Raw genomic sequence first — 22298 nt, forward strand, 5'->3', positions numbered from 1 at the left:
AGAGAATGTGAAGCCGACTCCACACTGAGCACAGAGCCTGACACGGGGCTCAATCCCACAACCACAAGTCCATGACCTCAGTGGAAACCAAGAGTCTGACGCTCAACTGATGGAGGCACCCAGGCATCCCTCAACATAGTTTTATTAACATACTTTCCAGATCTAGATTTTTATGATATAACAATAAAACCAACCCACCCCTAAATTACTACTTTATGTTTTTTTCTAAAATCTTCTGAAATATAACAACAAAATATGTTTGAATGACCAGTGTTGATGTTATTAAATTTGAAAATGACTCCAAATGACTTTTCGGACTTAGAGTATGCTCATTTTTGAAAATGATTCAGGAATCTCTACCCATGTCTCTTCACATTGGTGGAATTGAATTTGTGCACTTTGCAGAAATCACTTTGTTCTAAATTGAAGACTGTAGTTGGGATCAAATTAGATTATGTATGTGAAAGCACCCTGTTAATCGATCTATAAATATATGTCATTAGTATGAGTAAGGATGATGGTCGTCAGTAAATAAATTAAGGTAGTGTGGAACTGGGACCTCACTGGGTGTGGCATGAGATAACGAAATAACTAGGTGCCACCAATTGAGTGCTTCTGAAACTGTAATGTGCATAGGAATCACCCGGAGAAATTGTTAAACCGCTGCTTCTGCTTCAAAAGCCTGGACTCAGGCCTGAGTGTCTTAATTTCTAATAAGCTTCCAGGTGATGCCAACACTGCTGATCCACAGAAAACACTTTAAGCAGTTAAGGTTCCAAGCCTTCACAAAAGTTGTTGATTAAGAAAAAATAAATAAAAAGGAAAGAAGATAAAGCCAAGGACTATATTCTTCGAAGTGCAGCCCATCTATAATGGGCTCATATTACATAACCTTGGCACTTTGCACCCCTAAACACACACACACACACACACACACACACACACACACACCTATAAGTACCTGAACAACTCCAAACAAGTTTGAGGTGGGAGGAGAAGGTGGTTAGGATGTAAGAAAATAAATAGGATCTTTTTAAGGATTTTTTTTATCACAATCCCCCTAAAAGCTTTTTGAAAAAGCTATATTTCTGCTAGACTATTTAAATTGACATTTAACATTTTTATTATAAATTTAAATAGCACCAAGGATGTTGTTTATGGCATACTTTAAAGTTATTGTATCACTCTTCAATGAAAATGGAAAATCCAGTTATTTGAACCCATTATCATCCACTTAAAACATTAATAAACAAGTTCCTCTCTAACAGGCAGTAATTTCAAGTAGTTTTTTTTTTTCAACTTCCTTTCTATTTCACTTCTCTATAGATTTTTATCCTAATGGGCTTTTATGTTGAAAGTCTTTTATTGGTTATGTTATCATACTTCTTCACATCAACTGTATATCCTATTACCATATATGTAAAACAATTTGTTTTGTATTGGCTTATTATAAACACAAGTAACATTTGATTAGCATAAATTATGAATTTTGATAAACAATTATTATGTGACTATTAGTTGGCACAAATATCCCAAACAATACACAGAGGAGGCATAGAGCAAATTTATTGGGAAGTCTCATATCTAAGAGCCAGCAGGAGAGCATAGAGGATCTCTCAAGATCTCCCCCAGCAATGAGAAGTATTTAGACCCAGAACCTCACCCAAGACATTGTGAGGGGGCAGGGAGCATTTATTTGACTATGTAACAATAGGAGCCTCCTAGACGTAAGGATGACTTTCATAGAAAAGTGAAGAAGTTGGAGCCTAGGCTGGCATCAGCTAGAAGCCTTATCACTGTATTTTTTAGCTGGCTCATTGCTGGGTTGCCCGCTGGGGTAAGGAGAGAGAGCCACTGGAGCTAGTCAGCAAAAGGTTTTTGTTTCTTGTCACCTGGAAAGGAAGTGTCTTTGTTTTCTTTTGTTTTGTTTAAGAAGTGTCTATGGAACTTCCTAAGTGAGATGGATGGGGGAGAATGTATTATGATGCCTTGATTAAAGAAAATATTTTAAAATTATTTCTGAATTTGGAAATGTGTAATTTTAAGATTGGGAATAGGTAGGAGATTAGTCTTGTTAAAATGGGAGGAAATTTGGAAAGAGGAGTAGGAAAAAGAGAGACCCTTGACATATTACCAAGTGAAAGAACCCAATTCGAAAAGGCTATTTACTGTATTATTTCAGCAAAACTGAAATAGGCAAAACTGTGTTCTGAAAAAGGCAAAAAACTGTGGAGCCAGTAAAAAGATCATATATTGCCAGGGATTAGTGGGAAGGGAGAAATGAAACTACTCTGTAGGATACTATAATGGTGGATATATGTCATTATACATTTGTCAAAACCCATAGAATATTCACCACTAAGAGTGAACTCTGGTGTAAACTATGGATTTAGGGGTATTATGATGTAGGTCAACATAGGTTCATCGACCATAACAAATGTAGCATTCTGAGGGAAGAGGTTGATTATTGGGGAGGCTGTGTGTATGTAGGGACAGAGGTTATATGGGAACTCTGTACTTTCTACTCAATTTTGTTATATACCTAAAACTCATCTAAAAAATAAAGTCTAATAAGAAAGAGAGACCTCTGAAAGCAAGCAGTAGGAGAAAAGATGGGGGAAGCTTATATTATTCATTTGGGGGAACGCTGTATCTGGTGCACCAATTATTAAAGGTACTAGTTGGTTTCCAAAGCCTCCAATTATAATTGGCTTTACTATAAGGAAGATTGTTATGAACACATGAGCAGCAACGATTACATTATAGATTTGGTCATCCCTACCAGGGCGCTGGGTTGACCTAGTTTGACTCAAATGAATAGACTAAGGGCTGTACCCACTATACTGGCCCATGCACTGAATAAAAGATAAAGGGCACCAATGTCTTTATGATTAGTGGAAAATAGTGGTTTATGAACATAGGTAAAATGGCTGATGAAAGCATTAGACTGTAAATCTAAAAATAGTGGTTTAAGTCCTCTTTTTACCAAGTTCTGTGGTGAAATATCTTATTGAATTGCACATTTAAATGCTCGTATGCTCTTTAGAAAGTCTTCATATACCTTTCATATACCTGAAACCTGGTTTGAAGATCTCTGGTCTAAGGTTATGGGAGAGTGAATAGACAAGAAAAATGTAGGAAAGATGGGTTATTCATTAAATAAATGGTTTTGGGAAAACTGGGTAGTCATATGGAAAAAAGAAGAAGGGCGGATCTCTGCCTTACACCTCATCAAAAATTAAGTTCTGAATGGATAAAAAATTTGAACATTAAAAAAGCCATGTTATGGCCAACAAGCACATGAGAAAATGCTCCGCATCACTTGCCATCAGGGAGATACAAATCAAAACCACAATGAGATACCACCTCACACCTGTGAGAATGGGGAAAATTAATAAGGGAGGAAACCACAAATGTTGGAGAGGATGCGGAGAAAGAGGAACCCTCCTGCATTGTTGGTGGGAATGTGAACTGGTGCAGCCACTCTGGAAAACTGTGTGGAGATTCCTCAAAGACTTAAAAATAGATCTGCCCTATGACCCAGCAATTGCACTGCTGGGGATTTACCCCAAAGATATAGATGCAGTGAAACGCCAGGACACCTGCACCCCGATGTTTATAGCAGCAATGTCTACAATAGCCAAACTGTGGAAGGAGCCTCGGTGTCCATCGAAAGATGAATGGATAAAGAAGATGTGTTTCATGTATACAATGGAATATTACTCAGAATATTAGAAATGACAAATACCCACCATTTGCTTCGATGTGGATGGAACTGGAGGGTATTATGCTGTGAAATAAGTCAATTGGAGAAGGGCAAACATTATATGGTCTCATTCATTTGGGGAATATAAAAAATAGTGAAAGGGAATAAAGGGGAAAGGATAAAAAAATGAGTGGGAAATATCAGAAAGGGAGACAGAACATGAGAGACTCCTAACTCTGGGAAACAAACTAGGGGAGGTGGAAGGGGAGGTGGGCGGGGGTGGGGGTGACTGGGTGACAGGCACTGAGGGGAGCACTTGACAGGATGAGCACTGGGGTTATTCTATATGTTGGCAAATTGAACACCAATAAAAAATTAAAAAAAATTAAAAAGCCATGTAAATATAATAGTAGAAACATGATCTGGAGAGTGACATGTGATTAGTGAGGTAGGCAATGAAACAACAGCTGGTTTGTGTAATAACAAGAGGGCCCACAGATCAGCACTGTGTGTTAACTGTGTGTTAATATCATGACTTGTGAAATAATAATAGTTAAGTTGTATTGAGCATTTACAATGTTCTGGGCAATGTTCTAAGCTCTTTCCATGTATTAATCCATTTAATCTTCACAACAACCTGTGTTGAGACCTCCATTTCTCAGATGAGCAGTTGAGTCAGAAAATTGAAGTCACATGCTGGCTGGGATGGAAGCCAAGATTTATTAATTCAAACAGTCTGGCTCTATAGCCCAGGGACTTAATCACCATACTCTGCTACGAGACAGTGCTTATTTCTACGTGTTTTTAAAAATATTAGATATACAGATTAATAAGTATTAAATTTTGACAAGTTGTATCTGTAGTGCTAAGTTTAAACAACTTGTGCATTTTCTTCCCTTTAGAAAAGCTTTAGAGAAAGACTTTTTTATTTAATAGTTGACTGAAAAAACAGAATTGTTTTATCCCTAATATATTTTACTAACTGAAGAGTATAATTTCCACATCTTTGCAGGCTTACTTCACAACTTAATTCATGGTATTTTAAAAAATCACAGTGTGTACAATAGTTTTAGAAACACACTGTTATTATGCATGAATTACTTTACAAACATGATTATCAATAGTTTATCATGGAGTGATGGTCAAACAATTGTCCTTTAAATTAATTTTCTGCTTGTGTTGAAGTTGAGAGCAAATGTTGTCACATTATTTCCTTGGCAGAGTAAATCTGGAAACCTTGTTAGAAAAGCATGAATACCAAACAGCTCTAGCTTTATAATACTGTTGTGAAATGATTATTGTGATGTTACAAAAGATATAAAATAATGGATTGTCAGATACTTGATAACAAAAATGCTCAATATTCTCTATTATTAAATAAGCCTTAAGAAGAGATCAATTTTTGTTCAAGATTAGATGAAAAATAGTAAAGCTATTTTCTTGTGGTGGGATGTAGAAAGCTTCATTTTTAAGCCTGTACAATGGAGTTTTTGTTTTGATTTTTAAATTTGTATTTTAATTCTAGTTAGATAATATGTTGTGTTGTATTAGTCTCCGGTGTACAGTATAGTGATTCAGCAACTCCATACATCGCCCTATGCTCATCACAGGTGTACTCCTTAATCTCCATCACGTATTTCATCCATCTCCCCACCTTCCTCTCCTCTCGTAACCATCAGTGTGTTCTTCGTAGTTAAGTGTCCATTTCTTGGTTTGTCTCTCTCTTCACACCCCCCCACACACCATGTTCATTTGTTTTGTTTCTTAAATTTCACATATATGCCACTTCTTTGTCCATTCATCAATCTATGGACACTTGGGCTGCTTCCATATCTTGGCTATTGTAAGTAATGCTGCTATAAACATAGGGATGCATGTATCTTTTGAGTTGGAGTTTTTGTATTTTGAGGGTAAATACCTAGTAGTGCAATTGTTGGATCATAGGGTAGTTCTATCTTTAACTTTTTGAGGAAACTCCATACTGTTTCTTTAGAGTGGCTGTACCAGTTTGCATTCCTACCAACAGTGCAAGAGGGTTCCCTTTTCACTACATCCTTGCCAGCACTTGTTGTTTCTTATGTTGTTGATCTTAGCCACAGTGGAGTTGTATTTCTTCTAATCTGAAAGAGAATATAAACAGTGGATATAGTTACACTATGTATGAAGTCTTATCCTCAACAGCCCACCTAAGAGGTCTTATTAATACAACCTTTCTCTTATACTCTTTCTTACTTGGAAATAATTTGGGTTTGATCAGAGACATCGAAGTGTTATGTGTAGTACTCAGGAGGAGAATATCTTCTTGGTGGCTTGTAGAATTCCTTATCAGTAGGGTCGCTTTTATTTAAAAGGGAATTTGATAGGTCTGTAGGAGATAGGTAGGTGTGAGCTAGCTCAGATTATTGCTTAAGTTTCCTGAATAGCAATGAAAGCAAAGGAAAGAAATCATAACTTTCTTGGGGGAAGAGAGTGTTAAAAGGAGGGAGCACCCAAAGTTGTGTGAACAGCCAACCAGGGCCTTTGGGAACAACAGAGCTATTTAATGGGTATGTGTTTGCTCTGTGGTCAATCTTCCTTCAGTAAATTCTGTGTTGTTCAGTCATGCTTTGTGGAGTGATTTTCTCTTTTAGAAGAACCTGTGCTGTGCTGAGTCCTACTTGTGGTTTGCACATAGTGAAAAAGTGGTTGCTTTTGGGAGCAGCTGATATGTAGGTTATGCGTGAATAATTCTGCTTACTTAAAGGAAAAATGTCATGGCTGGGGGTGAGCAGTGAGCAGTGGTTAACTAACCTCTTCTGTTAATGTGTCAGAAGCCCTTCTGGGAACAAATTGCCTTCTTTTCAAGATAGAAGGCACTCTGGGTTCCAAGCCTACCGTGTCGTCGTGGCAGCTGGGAGCAATTCACACAGATACTCTCACTCTTCCACCACCCCTGGTTTTGGCAGGAAAAATGATAAGTCATTTGAATTTTGGAACTAGTAGGGACATGGAGATAATTATGTTCAATCCCCTGATTTAGGGAACAGAAGCGTAGAGAAGTTAGACATGCCTAATGTTATGGCTCATGCTAGCAGGGGATGGTGAGAATCCAGGCTTCTTGAGTTTTCAACCAGTGTTCTTCCCACAACACCAGAGAACCTAAAGAAATCTGGAGAAGGAGGAAAAATCATACTGGAAAATATAGCTAAGGCATCAGCAAAATGATGAAACTGATATATGGCTGTTTTCCTCTTGTGATAGACTTTTTTTCCATCTGACAAAATATACAAGATAGAAGAAAACATGAGGAGCCAAAAAATATGTAGGTAGCAGGTGCTGAGTTTTGTGTAATGAGTTGTGTGTTCATTTTTCGCATAGGTGAGAAATGGTTCAACCACCAGCTGGGGTAGGTGGAGAAAGAAAATTCTTCATGGTGTAAGTTTCAATCATAGCCCACCGGCTTAGCCATACAACACATGAAGAGATCATGATTATGAAGGGCCACACAGAAGAACCAGGTGCGCAACAGCCTACAAGGAATATGCATTTTCTTCAGATGTCACAAAGCTTCATTTTCATTACTGAGTAATTGCTGTAATAGCATCACTCAGTTCAACCAACAGTACTGTGATGGAGCAAAAGAAAACCTCAAGACAGTATTAGTATTCTAGTACCACTAATTCACAAACACCTTGAACGTTCTCTTTTTACAATGTTTTTGAGATCACAGAAAATAATAGGACAATCTCTTTATTGCTGAATTTACAATCTATACCTTTTGAATTCTTGAAAACTACTTTAAAGGTTGCTCTCTCTATGGTGCCATTCATCTTGGTGTTTAGATGCTTACATTCATTAAACTAAATGAAAGCTCAAAAAGAAACTTTGTCTCTTTTAAGCCAGCAGCTTCTAGTCTGAAGTAATGATTTCATTGGGAGAGGGTGAGGAGGTTCCTTGGCTAGATTCACAGTGGCTTCTAGACAGCTGATACAAAAACTGGAGGGAGGCTTCGGTGGGGAGTATGGTCAGGATTATAAAAGGAATATCCAGATATATTTTCAAGTGGAGGCCTTAGAGTCACTCACCCTCTCACCAAGAGTTTCTATTTAGGTTCTAACCAGTATTGAAGACAACAGGCCTTATGATATGACATATTGAAGACAACAGGCCTTATGATATGACATATTGAAGAGTCAATAATACCAAACCAATACCTTAATGACTGTGGAATTGGTCTCTCTATACAGAAAATCCCAAGGAAAACTAATGTTCACATATATTAAATAGCATTGTGCTTTCTGCATTAAGCATACTTACACTCTATAAGAAATAGTTCTTCAGGGTTATATATGTGTATCTTCTTAAAGCCAATAGCCAAAGTAGACTATTTTAATGATTTAGGTCATATAGTAAAGCTCCTGTATTACTCAAAATAAAAGATATCTACAAAAGTGAGATATGCATACAATGAAATATGTATTAATTAGGGATCTCCAGAACAGAACCAAAGGAAGATAGATAATTTATTATTAAAATACATAACTAGGGGAATCTGCTTTACTTAGTCTATTAATTGAATGTTAATTTCATTCAGAAACAGCCTCACAGACATACCCAAATAATGTTTGACCAAATATCTGGACATCCTGTGGTCCAAAAAAGTTGACAAATGAAATGAACCATTACAGAATACTATTCAGCCTTATGAAGGAGGAAAATTCTGACACATGCTATAATAGGATGAACCTCGAGGACATTATGGTGAGTTAAATAAGCCAGCCACAAAAGGACAAATACTGTATGATTTCACCTATATAAGGTACCTAGAGTAGTAAATTGATAGAGAAAGAAAGTAGAATGGTGGTTGCCAGGGACTAGGGGAAAGGGAAAATGGGAGTTATTGTGGAATGAGGACAGAGTTTCAGTTTTGCAAGTTGAAAATATTCTGGAGATGGATAGTCATGATGGTTGTACAACATTATGCATGTGTTTAATACTGCTGAACTGTACACTTAAAAATGGTTAAGATGATAAATTTTATCTTAAGTATGTTTTACCACAATAAAAGGAGAAGGAGGATTCTGGGAAGATGATGGATTACCAAGCACTAAGAATCTGTCTCCCTACCTAAACAGCAATTGCACTGGCAGCAGGATCTGTCTCATATAACTATTTTGGAACTCCAGAGTCTATTGCAGGCTTGCAGTCTCCAGAATCTTGAACATAAATTATGGTAACAGAGATTATAGGCTCTGAGTAACAGTGATTGTGAGATCTGGGTAACAGTGACCATCGACTCTGTGTAATTCCATTTTCCCTTTTACTCCTCTAGCCCACGGGGCTATAACCTTGTGGTGTCTTACCTTCTCCTTTTTGTTCCGTGTACTCATTCAACAGCTGTCTAACCAATTTCCCTGCTTTAGATACCTACGATGGTTTAGTTTTCTTTTTTGAAAACAGTAGAGTGTATAGGGCTGGTACTAGGACTCAAGTCTATTCATTGCCAGTTTGCTTGTGTATATCTAGAGGGCATATTGGATCCCTAGATCTGGGAATGCAGGCCCTAGTTGTTGGGGTCCCCAGATCTTAGAAGCTGGTATTTTACAAGGAATATGGGTTATAGACAAATTCTACTTTTTTCTAATTTCATTTTCTATTGTGGCAGTCCAATTTTAGTCCTATGTATGTGTACATGCACCTGCAAGCCCACAGCTCTGATTATTATCAACTCATATAGAAGCTTGCAGACCTTCCATTAGAGATGACAATTTCACCAGTGCCATTATTGAAGTTGTGCTAAACAAAAGATATATTGCTCTATAATGCTCAAATTTTTTATTTTGCTACATGACATAGTATTGATCAAGTCTAGAGTCAAGCCACAGTCACATTGACTTTTTCTAGTGTTACTGCTAACTTACTGGAAAGAGTCTAAATTAAAGAAAGAATGTTTGGCTGTTAGCACAATCTGTCACTTAATTTTTTTCAATATTGGACAGACTTGGGCATCTTCTGTTGTGTTTTAAGACATTCTAAACCAAGGACATGGTCTAGAATTATTCTTAGTGGTGAATTCTGGGTTTCAAAGGCTACCCACATAGGATGATCTCCCACATACCACTCAAATAAATTTCTTCCTTAGATTTCCCTCCCTCCCCTCCTTCCTTCCTTCCCACTGGAATTCCTAAATGGTTATGTAGAGATTTAAGCAGTTTATCATTTACATTTTACTTATTTCTTGAAGAGTATCTCATTTTGAAGTATTGCAAAACTGAAGTCATTCTTTTGGGATGGAGCAGGAAAAGAGATGAGGGTGTAGAAAGAAATCCTATTGTTGGGGTCTTACAATAACTGTTGGTTAACTTAATATGACTCCTTGAGGTAGAACAACTCACTTTTCTGCTCTTCTACAGCAGTAAACATTCCCATAAATTTTCTAATTCTGACCTACAGGGTTGTAGGAATTATAAAGAGTGTAAATAAGGGGCAATTCCAAGGAAGCCCAGTTTGTGTCACCTAGAAGTGAACATAATGGTACATTTGTGCATGGGGAAGAAGCAAAGGACGGGGTGGAAGAGGGATATGGACAGTATTGGCTAGGATAATGGGGTCATTAAGAATTGCCAGGATCACTGGGGTAATTCAGGTCCTGATTAGATAGGACAGAGCTTTCTAGGGCCTGGACGCTTCCATAGAGTATGGATCTCATCCTCAGCACATGCAGGAGTGCTTTACAGGAGATTCCATCTGAGCAGAAAGCATCTACCTATAATTCGGTTCTTAAGGTCCAGAACACCTGGAAGGGTATGCAGTTACTTAACAAGCCAGTGTTGACAATCATGGTCAACAGCACATTTTGAGGCCAGAGCATGGCACAAAATATTTCTTCTGTTTCATTTCAGACCAAACTGAGTTAGCCTTAGAAAGATACCTGGAAATCTTTTTTTTTTTTAATTTAATTTTTTTTTTTTATTCTCCTAGTTTTGTCCTTCCTTTGTCTTGCAGAAACTGCTTCCATCCTCCAGGTACCTCCAATGGGTAAGTCCCAGTAGTTTTCACCCAGGGATGGTGACAATAGAATTTTACAGCCCCTCCTTGGTATTTTCTTAGGTCTTTAGACTCTTTAGAGAAGCACATTTATAAGACAAACTCTCCAATTGCTACTTTTAATCAATTCTCATAGTTTTGATGCTTGTTATGATAAAAGATTCATCTCTAACAGAGGGTGAGTAGGAACACAGCAGGCCAAGGGATGGAGAACCCTATTCTGATATACACCATGGCTGTCTATAGGTCAGGACCTGGCGCAGCCCTGGGCAATATCCAGTTGTTTTAAGACTTGTAAGGAGGAAACTGAGAAGGTGAGGGATACATAAAGTCTGATTAAGAGTAGTGGACGTATTAAATGGAAGCATATTTGGGGTCAAATTTGTGGGCAGTGGTATGAGATTATAATGACGTAGCCCTCTGCCTACTTTATCCATTTGTGCACAAGGGCTTTCTTTTTAGATGCTAGAACCAACCAAGCTCTTATATTTGGTATGTGTCCTTTCTGCCCTTTAAAATGCTTGGGTTTTCTTTCTATGGATTTTCATTAATATGTATATCTTGGTAGAGAAAGAGTGCATCTTATTTCTTTGGAGTCATTTATATAATAGAAACTGAGATTCAGATCATCTTATGAGGTGTATAAATATGATCAGAGGCTAAAAAGCATTGAAAGTATCTAATAAGTGTAATACATTATTTTTTTGTTATAGCAACATTATTTTGAATACAAATTCTATTGAGAGTGACTGAGGATTTATTAGTTAATATTTATAAATCTATTTATGCTGCTTCCATTTAAGATAAATGGAAAATCTAAACAGTTATGGTCAGAAAGGCTGAAATGAGTTTGATCTTGGTTACATAAAACTTTCATCTGTTGACCTCTTTCCTCAATGTCTGCAGGCAAACACTCACTCATCTGAAGTTTTGACCTTGAAGATTTCAAAGGAAGGAGCTGAGATGCAAGTAAGCAGAAGGTATGGGTTTCTTGAAATTTATTTTCTTTAAATTTGACACTCAAAGGAAACAAAATATGGTCATCAATTTGATGGTCATACACAAGAAAGGGGTACTTACCCTGTGAGGCAGTATATCATGGGAGTTGAGAATGAAAGCTTTGGAGCCATACTCCCTGAGTTCACATCCCAGTTTTGCCACCTGTTAACTGTGTGGCATTAAGCAGGTCACTTAAATTCTCTGTGTTTCAATTTCCATCCTTTGATTGCTTAGGTATTTGGATGGCAATGTGCCAAATGGTATATGCCTTTTCTACCAAACACTTTATTGATTTTGAGTAATATATGCAAAGTGTGTAAGTAATGCTTTAGCAGTTAGTATTTGCATATGCAAGCTGCCATTAACCAGTATACTTTGTACAATAAGGAGATCTACTGGAAAACCAATGGAAACTTACTGAATGGAAGACAGGCAGAGAACCAAGTTTGGGAAAAGGGCAGGAGTCAAAGATGCCACGGAGGCAGGCAACAAGAGCCACACCCAGGTCACTTCTGGGACTGGTCTGGCTTTCAGAGCTCCTCTGCTACCGGGATGCTTCTGACCTCCAAACATTTTCTCCTGTTCTATCTGCTCCCAAGTTTGAGAGTCCTGGAATCAAGGATGTTTGGTTGAGTTTCTTGCACGGCTCTTCCTGCCCTTCTCCCTGCACTGTATCAGGAGTGGGTAAGAGATGTATTTGACCCTCTTGGTTTCCATAACAGGAGGTGGCAGTGGAAAGCAGTCACTGGAATCCATCCTTCTGTCAAGATTAGATAAAATGGAGAATTCTTACCAGTAGGAACATGTGGTGTTTCTGCATAGAAAAAAAAATCACAAATCTCTGCTTTACTTACATAAGACTTCAAATTTTCCTCAGTAGCTCCATGAGCCATAGTATAATGGTAAATAACAACTGGCTTGCTGGCCCTGATTTTGTAGCATTTGTACATTTCCAAGGGCAAACACTCCTACTGTGGCCAATTTCAGGCTACCTGCATGACATCTAAACACAGTTGAGAAGAGAGGTACAGTAACATACTATTATATAATATTTTAGCCATACAGCTACAACACATGTACATAACTTCAAGGGCACAGATGATAGGGAAATGTAAAATAATTCAGAAGTAATGAGTTTTAAGTATTTATTACCTTTGTTGTTAATATAATTTATTTAATTGTAAATTTGTATGATCTAATTTTTAATAATAGCTATATTTTAACAAATGGCTTGCAAAATTTTCAAAAAAATTTTGTGAACCAGCTCACCAATGCCTATGAGATGGATCAATAATGTTATTTTTTTAATATATATATATATTTTATTTATTTATGATAGTCACACACAGAGAGAGAGAGAGGCAGAGACACAGGCAGAGGGAGAAGCAGGCTCCATGCACCGGGAGCCTGACGTGGGATTTGATCCCGGGTCTCCAGGATCGCCCCTGGGCCAAAGGCAGGCGCCAAACCACTGCGCCACCCAGGGATCCCAATAATGTTATTGAGAGAGAGATTTCTTACACAGTGCAAGGCTTGGTGAGAGGCCTAGGACCTGGACATTTTGTACAGTACATTTTTATTCATTGGGGATCCTCAGTAACAGATTAATAATAGTATCTGACATTTATCTAACAAAACATATTCTTATTCAACATCCCATTCATTTATTATTCTCACAACAAACCCAGGGAAAAGGTAAGCAAGGTATATTACAGGTGAGGGAACTGAGAGAACTGAAGTGAACACTGACAGATGGAGTGGAAACTCGATTTGGGTCCCTGAGACTTCCAGTTCACAGCGTATTCCATATCATCCTGTTTCTTTGAATCCTTTCCCACTCTGGAACAGCCATTTATTATGGGCAGAGCAGTAAATAATCTGTGAAGTGTATGTCAGGCCTTATTTCCTGAATTCTGCCCAGGGGGCCCTCCTGTATCTTTACAAATAAAAAAATGAAATAAAATCAGAGGCCCACAGAATGGACAATGGTAATGTGTTGCATTAGCAGTGTTGATGGCCAGACTCCAAGGTGGCCCCATTAGCCATCCTTACCCCTGGTGTTCATGTCCTTGGACTCCTTCACTGAATAAGGAAGGCTATGTGTGTAACTAATAGAAGTGACATCACAGAAGTGATGGTATACCACTTTTTAAAATATTTTATTTATTTATTCATGAGAGACACAGAGAAGCAGGCTCCTCATGGGGAGCCCGATGCGGGACTTGATCCCAGGATCCTGGGATCAGGCCCTGAGCTGAAGGCAGTCGCTCAACCACTGAGCTACCCAGATGCCCCGGTATACCACTTCTTAAGCTAGCTGCAAAGAGCACGGCAATTTCTGCTTTGGTCTCTTGGGTCACTTGCTCTGGGGGAGGCCAGCACAGTGTTGTAAGCACACACACACAGCCCACATGGCAAAGAGCTGAGGCCTACCAGCAACAGCCAGCATGACTTGTCAGCCATATAAGTGACCTACCTGGGAAAGGTGGAAGTGGATACTCTAGTTCCATTCAAACTTCCAGGTGACGTGGCCTTGCCTGACATCCAGCTGTAACCTCATGAGAAACCCCAGGCCAGAATCACCAACTTAAGTTCTACCAAACTCTTGACTCTGAGAGTTTCTCAAACAGTGTGAGAGAACTAATTTTTGTGTTGTCTTAAGCCACTAAGTTTTGGGTAATTTGTTACACAGCAGCAGATAAACTGCATTTCTTTACAAGCTGCACTAGATCTGCTATGGGTGATCTTAAATACAGAGAGGTGTTAGGGACTTAAAGGCACATCTCAAGTAATCGTTTATTGTTTCGTTTTTGCTTTCCACCAAGGAAATTCAATTTCAAGTCAAGGTTCTGAAGCTTTGTACAATATAACTTTTGAAATGCATTTTGTTCTTAATGTTTTCCTAAATGACCTCTTGTCCACAAGAAGAGCACTCTCTTAAGCGCATCTGCAACTCTGAAGGGCAAGGCAACCTGAACTGGAATTCACTGGCACTGTTAAGTCATCTCATCATAGCCCTTTAGACCCCCCACCTTCACTACTATTTCTAATTCTTTTGGGTTTCTGGGCCCTGGCAGCTTTTCCCTTTGGGAAAACCAGGACCGGGGGAAAAATAATCAAAGAAGTTAATTGGGAAGGGAGGGGGCCTAGGGACCCATTGGATGTTGGGGGTGGAAATCTTAAGCTCGTTTGCAAACCACCAGCCCCAACACCCCTTGGGAAACTGAGCCTTGACCCGTTCTCCAGGTGTCCCCGCCCGCTAAATTGGCTCCTAGAAAAATCCGCTCTCCTCTCCAAGAGCTCAGGAGAGGATCTCAGCGAAGCGGGAGGCTCTTGTGCCTGCTGGGAGAGGCGGAGCTGAGATTAACCAGCTCCTTGGCGCGTTTCCTCCGAGCTGGGGGAGGTCGAGCACCGACGGGGAGTAGGCGCCCAACCTGGGGGGCCCGTCCGCGGGCGGAGGAGACCGGCAGGTGGGGAGAGCGGGCGGCAAGCCTTGCGGGCACTGCCACGGAGCGCCGGCGCCTCCAGCATGGAGTGGGAGCTTAACTTTCTGCTCTACCTGGCGCTCTTCTTCTTCTTGCTCTTCTTACTTTTCCTCCTGCTCTTCGTGGTCATCAAGCAGCTGAAGAACTCCGTGGCCAGCACGGCCGGGGCGCTGCAGCCCGGGCGTCTCTCCGTGCACCGGGAGCCCTGGGGCTTCTCCCGCGAGCAAGCGGTGTGACCCGTAAGGCGCGAGCGCCCGCGGGAGGGCGCGGAGCTGCGCGGGCGCCGGCCTGGCTCTCAGCCTCGACTCCCCGACCGCCAGGTCCCAGGGCCAGGCCAGGTTTTAAACTCCGGCAGGTGCGTTCGGGTGTGCGAGGGGTCGGCGGTGGGGCGAGTTCCCTGGCCCCTCGGGGGGGGGGGGGGACTCTGGGCTGGAAGCACGCTCGGTTGCCAGGCTCGGCGGGTGTATGGGGTCTAGGCTGGTGCTGTGCCCGCAGGCACCGACCCTCCGCCTTTCGGGGTGGGGAGCGATGGAGACACAGACGTTCAGCTGTCGGAGCCGGGATGGCTTCGGGCACCTGCAAGCTCTTCCTCCCCGCCCCACTGCGTTTTAGCTTGTCCGGAAAGCATGAGAACTAAATCATTCAGTTAATTCAATCCAGCCACTTCCAAACCAAATTCGATTCCAAAAATCGCATGTCAACGTAAATGTCCAAATTATTGAGAGAGTGTGGGCTCTGGGACAGGAAGCGGGAGGAAACAGTGCACCCCTCGAAGTATGCCAAATACTGCTTTCAATGTCTTTGCGCTTTGCTAGACGCTAACTGGGGTTCCTCTGACCGTGCCCGAGAGGATGCAGTGGCCCTTCTTCCCCGTAATCTCTACTCTTGTAGCCACCGACTCATTGATGCCTTCAGAGTTGCCACAGCAGGTGGATTTAGAATCTGGAACAGGCGGGAGGGTGAGCGTTAGCGAGTCATTTGGGAGATGCCTTGGGGTGGTGAAAAGAGGTGCTGTTCACACATTGTAGGGCAACAGGAAAAAAGAGGACGGGGAGGAGCGAGGCTGTCGTTTCAGGTTGTAAGACTAGACCGTTTGCCAGAAGATTGGCAGGCAGCATTAAACATATTAACGTGCCCTAAGCATCCTCCAGGCAATGTCAGCTTGGGGGAATAACAGTTTCATCTTTCAGACGCTTTTTCTTCAATTTATGTCGTCTCGAGTTCTGGAGTCGAGCTGTTGCCCTGGGTTGGTGCACTGAAGGCCGCCACTGCAGTTATAGCCGGCAAGGAGCGCCCCTGCCCAGAGAGGACCCCAACCACCCGAGTTGGACATTTTCTGCAATGGTAAGCAGGGGGGCCTCCTTGATTTCACTTTGTCCCTGGTTGTAGCTGAACTTCTAAAGACCCAGAGCCTAAAACAGTGAGAGGTTAGGATGGAGGAAGTGGGTGCAATGAAAGGGCTCTCTCTCTCTCTCTCCCTGTTAGAACCCAATGAGCTCTCTACTAGAACTGAGGCACCCTACTGATTCCTAACTGCAAGAATCAGTGTCTATGCAGAGGAGCATAGAAATTAGGATGGGATGTGAGGAATGTTTACAATTATAGTAATCATTTTGGAAAACAGTACAGGGGGTCTTGGAGTTAGTTGAAATACACAATGCAGACATAATTTGTCTTCAGTAAGGGAAGATTCTGGTTCAGTCATGTTAAGGTGGGATAAGCTGTCCATGTCATGACTGGATATTGAAAGCATTTATTAATTTTAGGTACAGGGGTCATGTAGAGAGGATAAAAACAACAAAATACTAAGTTTTGCCTAAGTTGACAATATGAAAGTGAAGTGGAAGATTATTTTGATAATTCAAGGGGAGGAAAAATACTGTCATGTTGGTAAATGATTATGGGGAAAATTTTCTGGCTGAGACATTCAGATATTTTCCCCTACTTCTATTTCATTTTTGTGTTTTTAATGAAGCATAGGGATGTGTGTATATATATTTCTCTTTATATAGAAGCATATATGTAATTCTCTCTATATAAATAATTCTATATCTCTATCTACCTGTCTATACTTCTCTTTATCCAGGCCATAGTACAATTTGTTTTGAATTTCCAGTTTGAATCCTGGAATCAACTGCAGTGACTCTATCTTGTATTTTTTTTTATTTTTTATTTATTTATGATAGTCACAGAGAGAGAGAGAGAGGCAGAGACACAGGCAGAGGGAGAAGCAGGCTCCATGCACCGGGAGCCCGATGTGGGATTCGATCCCGGGTCTCCAGGATCGCGCCCTGGCCCAAAGGCAGGCGCCAAACCGCTGCGCCACCCAGGGATTCCTCTATCTTGTATTTTGTTTTTTTTTTTAAATATTTTTTTTCAATTTTTATTTATTTATGATAGTCACAGAGAGAGAGAGAGAGAGAGGCAGAGACACAGGCCGAGGGAGAAGCAGGCTCCATGCACCGGGAGCCCGATGTGGGATTCGATCCCGGGTCTCCAGGATCGCGCCCTGGCCCAAAGGCAGGCGCCAAACCGCTGCGCCACCCAGGGATCCCTCTATCTTGTATTTTGAACAATAGTTCTCTAATTGGTTGAGACCCCTGCAGTGACTTTTAGTTATTGGGTTGGATGATTAATATGGACATTGAAGATGAGTGTGGGAGTAGTTTATTAGCAATTACAGTTGTTTACAAGGATGGAAAACAGTCACTTCATACTTTATAAATAACCAGAAGGCAAATTATTTTAACTACCTCCTTGACTTCTTGAGTTTGTAATACTTTAATCTTCCCAGTGGTGCAGCTGGCATCCAGAGGTTTAAACCTACCCTTACTCTTCTAGAGACAAGACTAGAGAACTCAGGGTGAGTAGTTTGCTGCCATCCCTGTGTAAAGCCAAGCCCTGTATGGTTCTACTGACTCTGCTTTCTGTGAAAGGAGTGGTCACTTTTCTATCTTGTGCCCAGTGCCATTTTATAACCCCCTTGTAATCTAATTATTAGTTGCTAAATTCCCATTTGTCTCAGCCGAAAAAGAAAAAAAAGAATATTTATTCCTGTTATTCAGTCTCTGCTTGGAACTTGGCCCTAAACTCTGAAAATTAAAGTCCCTCTCATTTGCTCTCAGAACTTGCTGCTGTTAATCTCCTGCTTTGCCTTTGCTTAGTTAGGCACTCTGCTTTTGAATCTTGGACACCCGTATATAAGCTGCCTTTTTCTATTCATTTATTCAACTATCGTTTTTCCAAAACTCAACAAAGACCGATCTCCTAAATTAGAACTGCTTTTGACCTCACTTTTTTTTTCTATCTGTATATTCTTGATATAATGCTCTGACACCCACAATGCTCTAGATTCCTAGTTTGTATGTGTTGGCTGCTCTATCTGTTGACCACATTCTGATCCTGACTATCACTATACCAAGTCTATTTTTGAAGATGGTATGCATGTGGGCTAGACATTAAAACATTTGAAAAGTCAGGAATGTTTAAAATAACTGCTCATTATACAAGTATAACTTGATCATAGAAAATTCTTATGTTCTATTTCCAATGAACAGTTTTTAGGGATTCTTCAGCAATGTTAGAAGCTGAGTTGAATTTCTTACATTATAAGGAAATAGGCCATAATTCAATTATTAGGAAATACTAGTATATTACTTCAAGTTTCCTTATTTCATTGTTGTCTTTAAATTTCAGTAGTTTGAAATGACTTCAAATCTTATTAAGATAATCTTGATTGTTTCTCTGATTTCCAAACCTGTAAGTGCAATGAATCAGCAGTTCCGCTTGGAAAGATAACCATTTTAAGTTGAATGAGAATGACATCACACTCACACCTGCAAAGTCTGAAATGTCTAATAAAGTAGATTCCTATGTTTGAACTTCAATTTTGGGGCACAGCTGTAGATGCAGGACGGATGCCATCTGGTGCAGTTCCACAGAAAAAGAGATAAAATTTACCCAGAGTGTGCCATGCACTGGCTTTTCTGGGAATGACAAGGTGCCAGGATTTGTTTTTGGTTCATTTGCAGGGGTGGAAACTTGGAACTAGGTGAGTAAAATACATGCAATATCTCCATTTATAGCTTGACATTTTGTATTTCCAATTTTGTTTATACTTTCAAAATAAGTGCAAAAGAGTTAACTTTTAAAAAAAATGCCCCCCCAAAATAAAAAAAAAAATGCCCTCAAATTTAAACATTGTAACTAGTTAAAACATTTAGGATAGTGGGAAATGTTTACTTTTTCTAACTCATAACTACTAAGCTAGGGACTTTTAGAATACTAATGGTACTAATGCAGTACATGGAACATATTTACAGAGTACTGCACTTTGGTTTTAATTTCTATAGCTACTCTGAGGTAGATGTGCTTATTTAAGCTAAAACCACAATTAAAACTCTGGTATCATTAGCAAATCACTGTCAGGTGTCTGTGTCACATACAAGGGAAAGTTAAAAATTAAGCTGCAGATCTTTGAGGTTAATTTTTTGGTGGGGAGGTTTGAATCAGTGGAATAAATTCTCAACTCTACATTTCTTACTGTGTCCACACAAAATAAAATTATAGATTAAATAATGACCTGATTAATTATCTGAGTAGTTAGCATCTTAGTACGTAGGAATGGGGGCAATCAGAGGGCAGACGTGTGCTTAAAACCATAGTCAGAACATAATAGGCACTCAGAAAAATACTTCCTGATGAATTAAGCTAAAAATCCTCTTATTCTCCTTAATAGTAGCTATTTTATGTAATAACCCTAATGATTTCTTCCACTATTGTGCTATATAGACATGGGTAGGTTGAAGTTAAATTTTTTTTAAAAAATTTATTCATGAGAGACACAGAGAGGCAAAGGCATAGGCAGAGGGAGAGCAGGCTCCCTGCGGGGAGCCTGTTGCAGAACTGGATCCTAGGATACTGGGATCATGACCAGAATGGAAGGTAGGCACTCAACCACTGAGCCACTCAGGTGCCCCTGAAGATAAAATTTTTTACTTAACTTTTGTTTTATTAGTATGACTCTATGAGGTTACTTGAACTTTATTGAATATATATAGATTCTTCAGGCAAGTTGGGTTTTTTGTTTTGTTTGTTTCACATTAAAATGAAATCTTGCTTTCCTATTGGGAATTAAGATGGATTGCTATCTCAGTAATAGAGGAGGAAGTTACTGGACCAAACTGTAGCTTATACATATAAGAATAGTATAGTAGGAGTTTTGTTTTGTTCTCATGTGTCAGGGAGGTTAGCTCACAGATGTCAGGGTCAAGGTAGCCCCTGAGGTTCCTCTGGCTTTTCCCTTAGGTTCCAAGATGTTTGCTGCAGCTCCCCCAAGAAGTTGAAGGAAACTGAAAGGGAAAACAGGGCGCATCATTTTGATTCTGCTTCCTCTTAAAGAGCTTTCTCAGAAGCCTAACAACTTTTACTTACATATCATTGGCTAGACTGTCATATCTGCAAGGTTGCATGAGAACTGTCATTTTTGTAGCTGGACATATGACTGCCTTCGACAAAAAAATCTGAGGAGATCTAAGGAAAAAAGATTGATGGTGGATCTTTGGGGGAACAAACTAGCAATCTGTGCCCTGACTACAAAATACAGTTTTAAAGGAACATGATGATTGAAAGAGAACAAAATTGTAACTCATTCACAATTAATAGTACTCCAAGCAACACTGCTCTGCTCAGAGAGTGAGCAGAGTGAAGACATCCTAGGTTGTTTTCTTGAAACACCTGCCAGGACTGGCTTTCCCAGCCAGCCAGTATGGTTGCCCCACATCAGGATTTCCTAGAAGAGGACCCTGGGAACCTGTACACTTCCTTGAAGGACATAATCTATAGAAGTTTGGAATGGGAGAAAGAATGCGCTACCTTGCTGCTTTCCCATCTGCCTCATGTATCTCTAATTTTCCTTACAGATTTTTGGTAGCGTCTAGTTTGTGTTTGATCCCTGGAAAGGGATCATCCCTTTCATACATAGGAGAAGTTAATCTGTGTAAAGAAAGGCTACTTTACTCCCTTCTGTGACTCCACCACCCATCTAGGAATATCCTGGGAGAAGAATTGCTTCTCAAAGCTGATTCCGTAATCAGCCTACATCCTGCCTAAGCAAAGGGAGAAGAAACACTTCCCACATCCCAAGGCTGTCCAAAAGAACTTTCTGTGATGACAGAAATGTTCTATATTTTCACTGTCCAATATGGTAGCCACTAGCCATGTGTGTCTAGTGAATGCTTGAAATGTGGCTAGTGTGACCGAGGAAGTAAACTTTCATTTTACTTAATTTTAAAACATTAAAATGTGGCTAGTGGCTGTTGTGTTGTGCAGCACAGTACACAACCTTCTTTTTCTTGTGTTTTATAACCACCTGGGAAGGGTTTGAGCCAGTCATGTGCTTGATGTTCCATGGTCTTCATTATTCTACTTGGTCTTTGAACTTGTGTCCCAGGGAAAAGGAAAAATGGAATCTTGGAACTAAATTCAAGATGTTAACTTGACATCTATACATTGTATGTATTTCTGTATAAATGGAATGATCTCCTAGGAATAGGTCCTGTGATTGATTTTTGTGACAATTGATGATGGAAAAATGGTGGTCGTATTGGTCCACTTAACATTCCTAGTGAATATTATGTGTTCCTAGTCAGAGTGAGTCAGCAGGAATCATTTTGCCATGTTGCACAATTCATTCTGGTTTATTTTTGTAATATTGTGGCTGCTAAATGATTATTCCATGTGTGTTTTTCAAAATACTTAGTGGTTTATATTTTTTAAAAGGCTGTGAAATAAAAAAATATATGTAACTCAGTTATTGTGTGTGTGAATTATTCTTACGCATAATTTTTAAAGAGATAGGATGAGATTAATGGACAGAAGGAAACATTTATTTTTATATCAGATTTTTTAATGGGCATGTCTGTATGTCAATTTATCTTTTAAAAATATTAAATAATATTTTCATCATATGCAGAGTTTGGGTAAAATATTAGGGTGGTAATGGTATTGGGGTAATTTTTTCCTGGTTGTTTTTCTATGCTGAACATCACTTGGATCTTGTTTCTCTACAGTGCCCTGTTTGG

At 39.8% G+C, this 22298-nt stretch overlaps 1 protein-coding gene across 3 annotated transcripts in view; it reads left to right on the top strand.

Annotated features, from left to right (window-relative positions):
• The window catches only part of SMIM43 (small integral membrane protein 43), a 38413-nt gene extending 16387 nt beyond the window's left edge, over positions 1 to 22026 (top strand). The window contains exons 2-9 of one of the 3 annotated variants that reach the window (XM_072788549.1): positions 7064 to 7203; positions 8280 to 8446; positions 10667 to 10723; positions 11639 to 11712; positions 12119 to 15571; positions 16032 to 16145; positions 16394 to 16560; positions 20524 to 22026. In XM_072788549.1, coding sequence (XP_072644650.1) covers positions 15261 to 15452 — 192 coding nt within the window. In that variant the 5' untranslated portion in view covers positions 7064 to 7203; positions 8280 to 8446; positions 10667 to 10723; positions 11639 to 11712; positions 12119 to 15260 and the 3' untranslated portion in view covers positions 15453 to 15571; positions 16032 to 16145; positions 16394 to 16560; positions 20524 to 22026. The remainder of the gene's footprint in view (positions 1 to 7063; positions 7204 to 8279; positions 8447 to 10666; positions 10724 to 11638; positions 11713 to 12118; positions 15572 to 16031; positions 16146 to 16393; positions 16561 to 20523) is intronic. The other 2 variants (XM_072788547.1, XM_072788548.1) reach the window with 2 other exon arrangements.
• Positions 22027 to 22298: the final 272 nt, after the last annotated feature.

This window comes from Canis lupus, chromosome 20, assembly GCF_048164855.1.
Source record: "Canis lupus baileyi chromosome 20, mCanLup2.hap1, whole genome shotgun sequence".
NCBI lineage: Eukaryota > Metazoa > Chordata > Mammalia > Carnivora > Canidae > Canis > Canis lupus.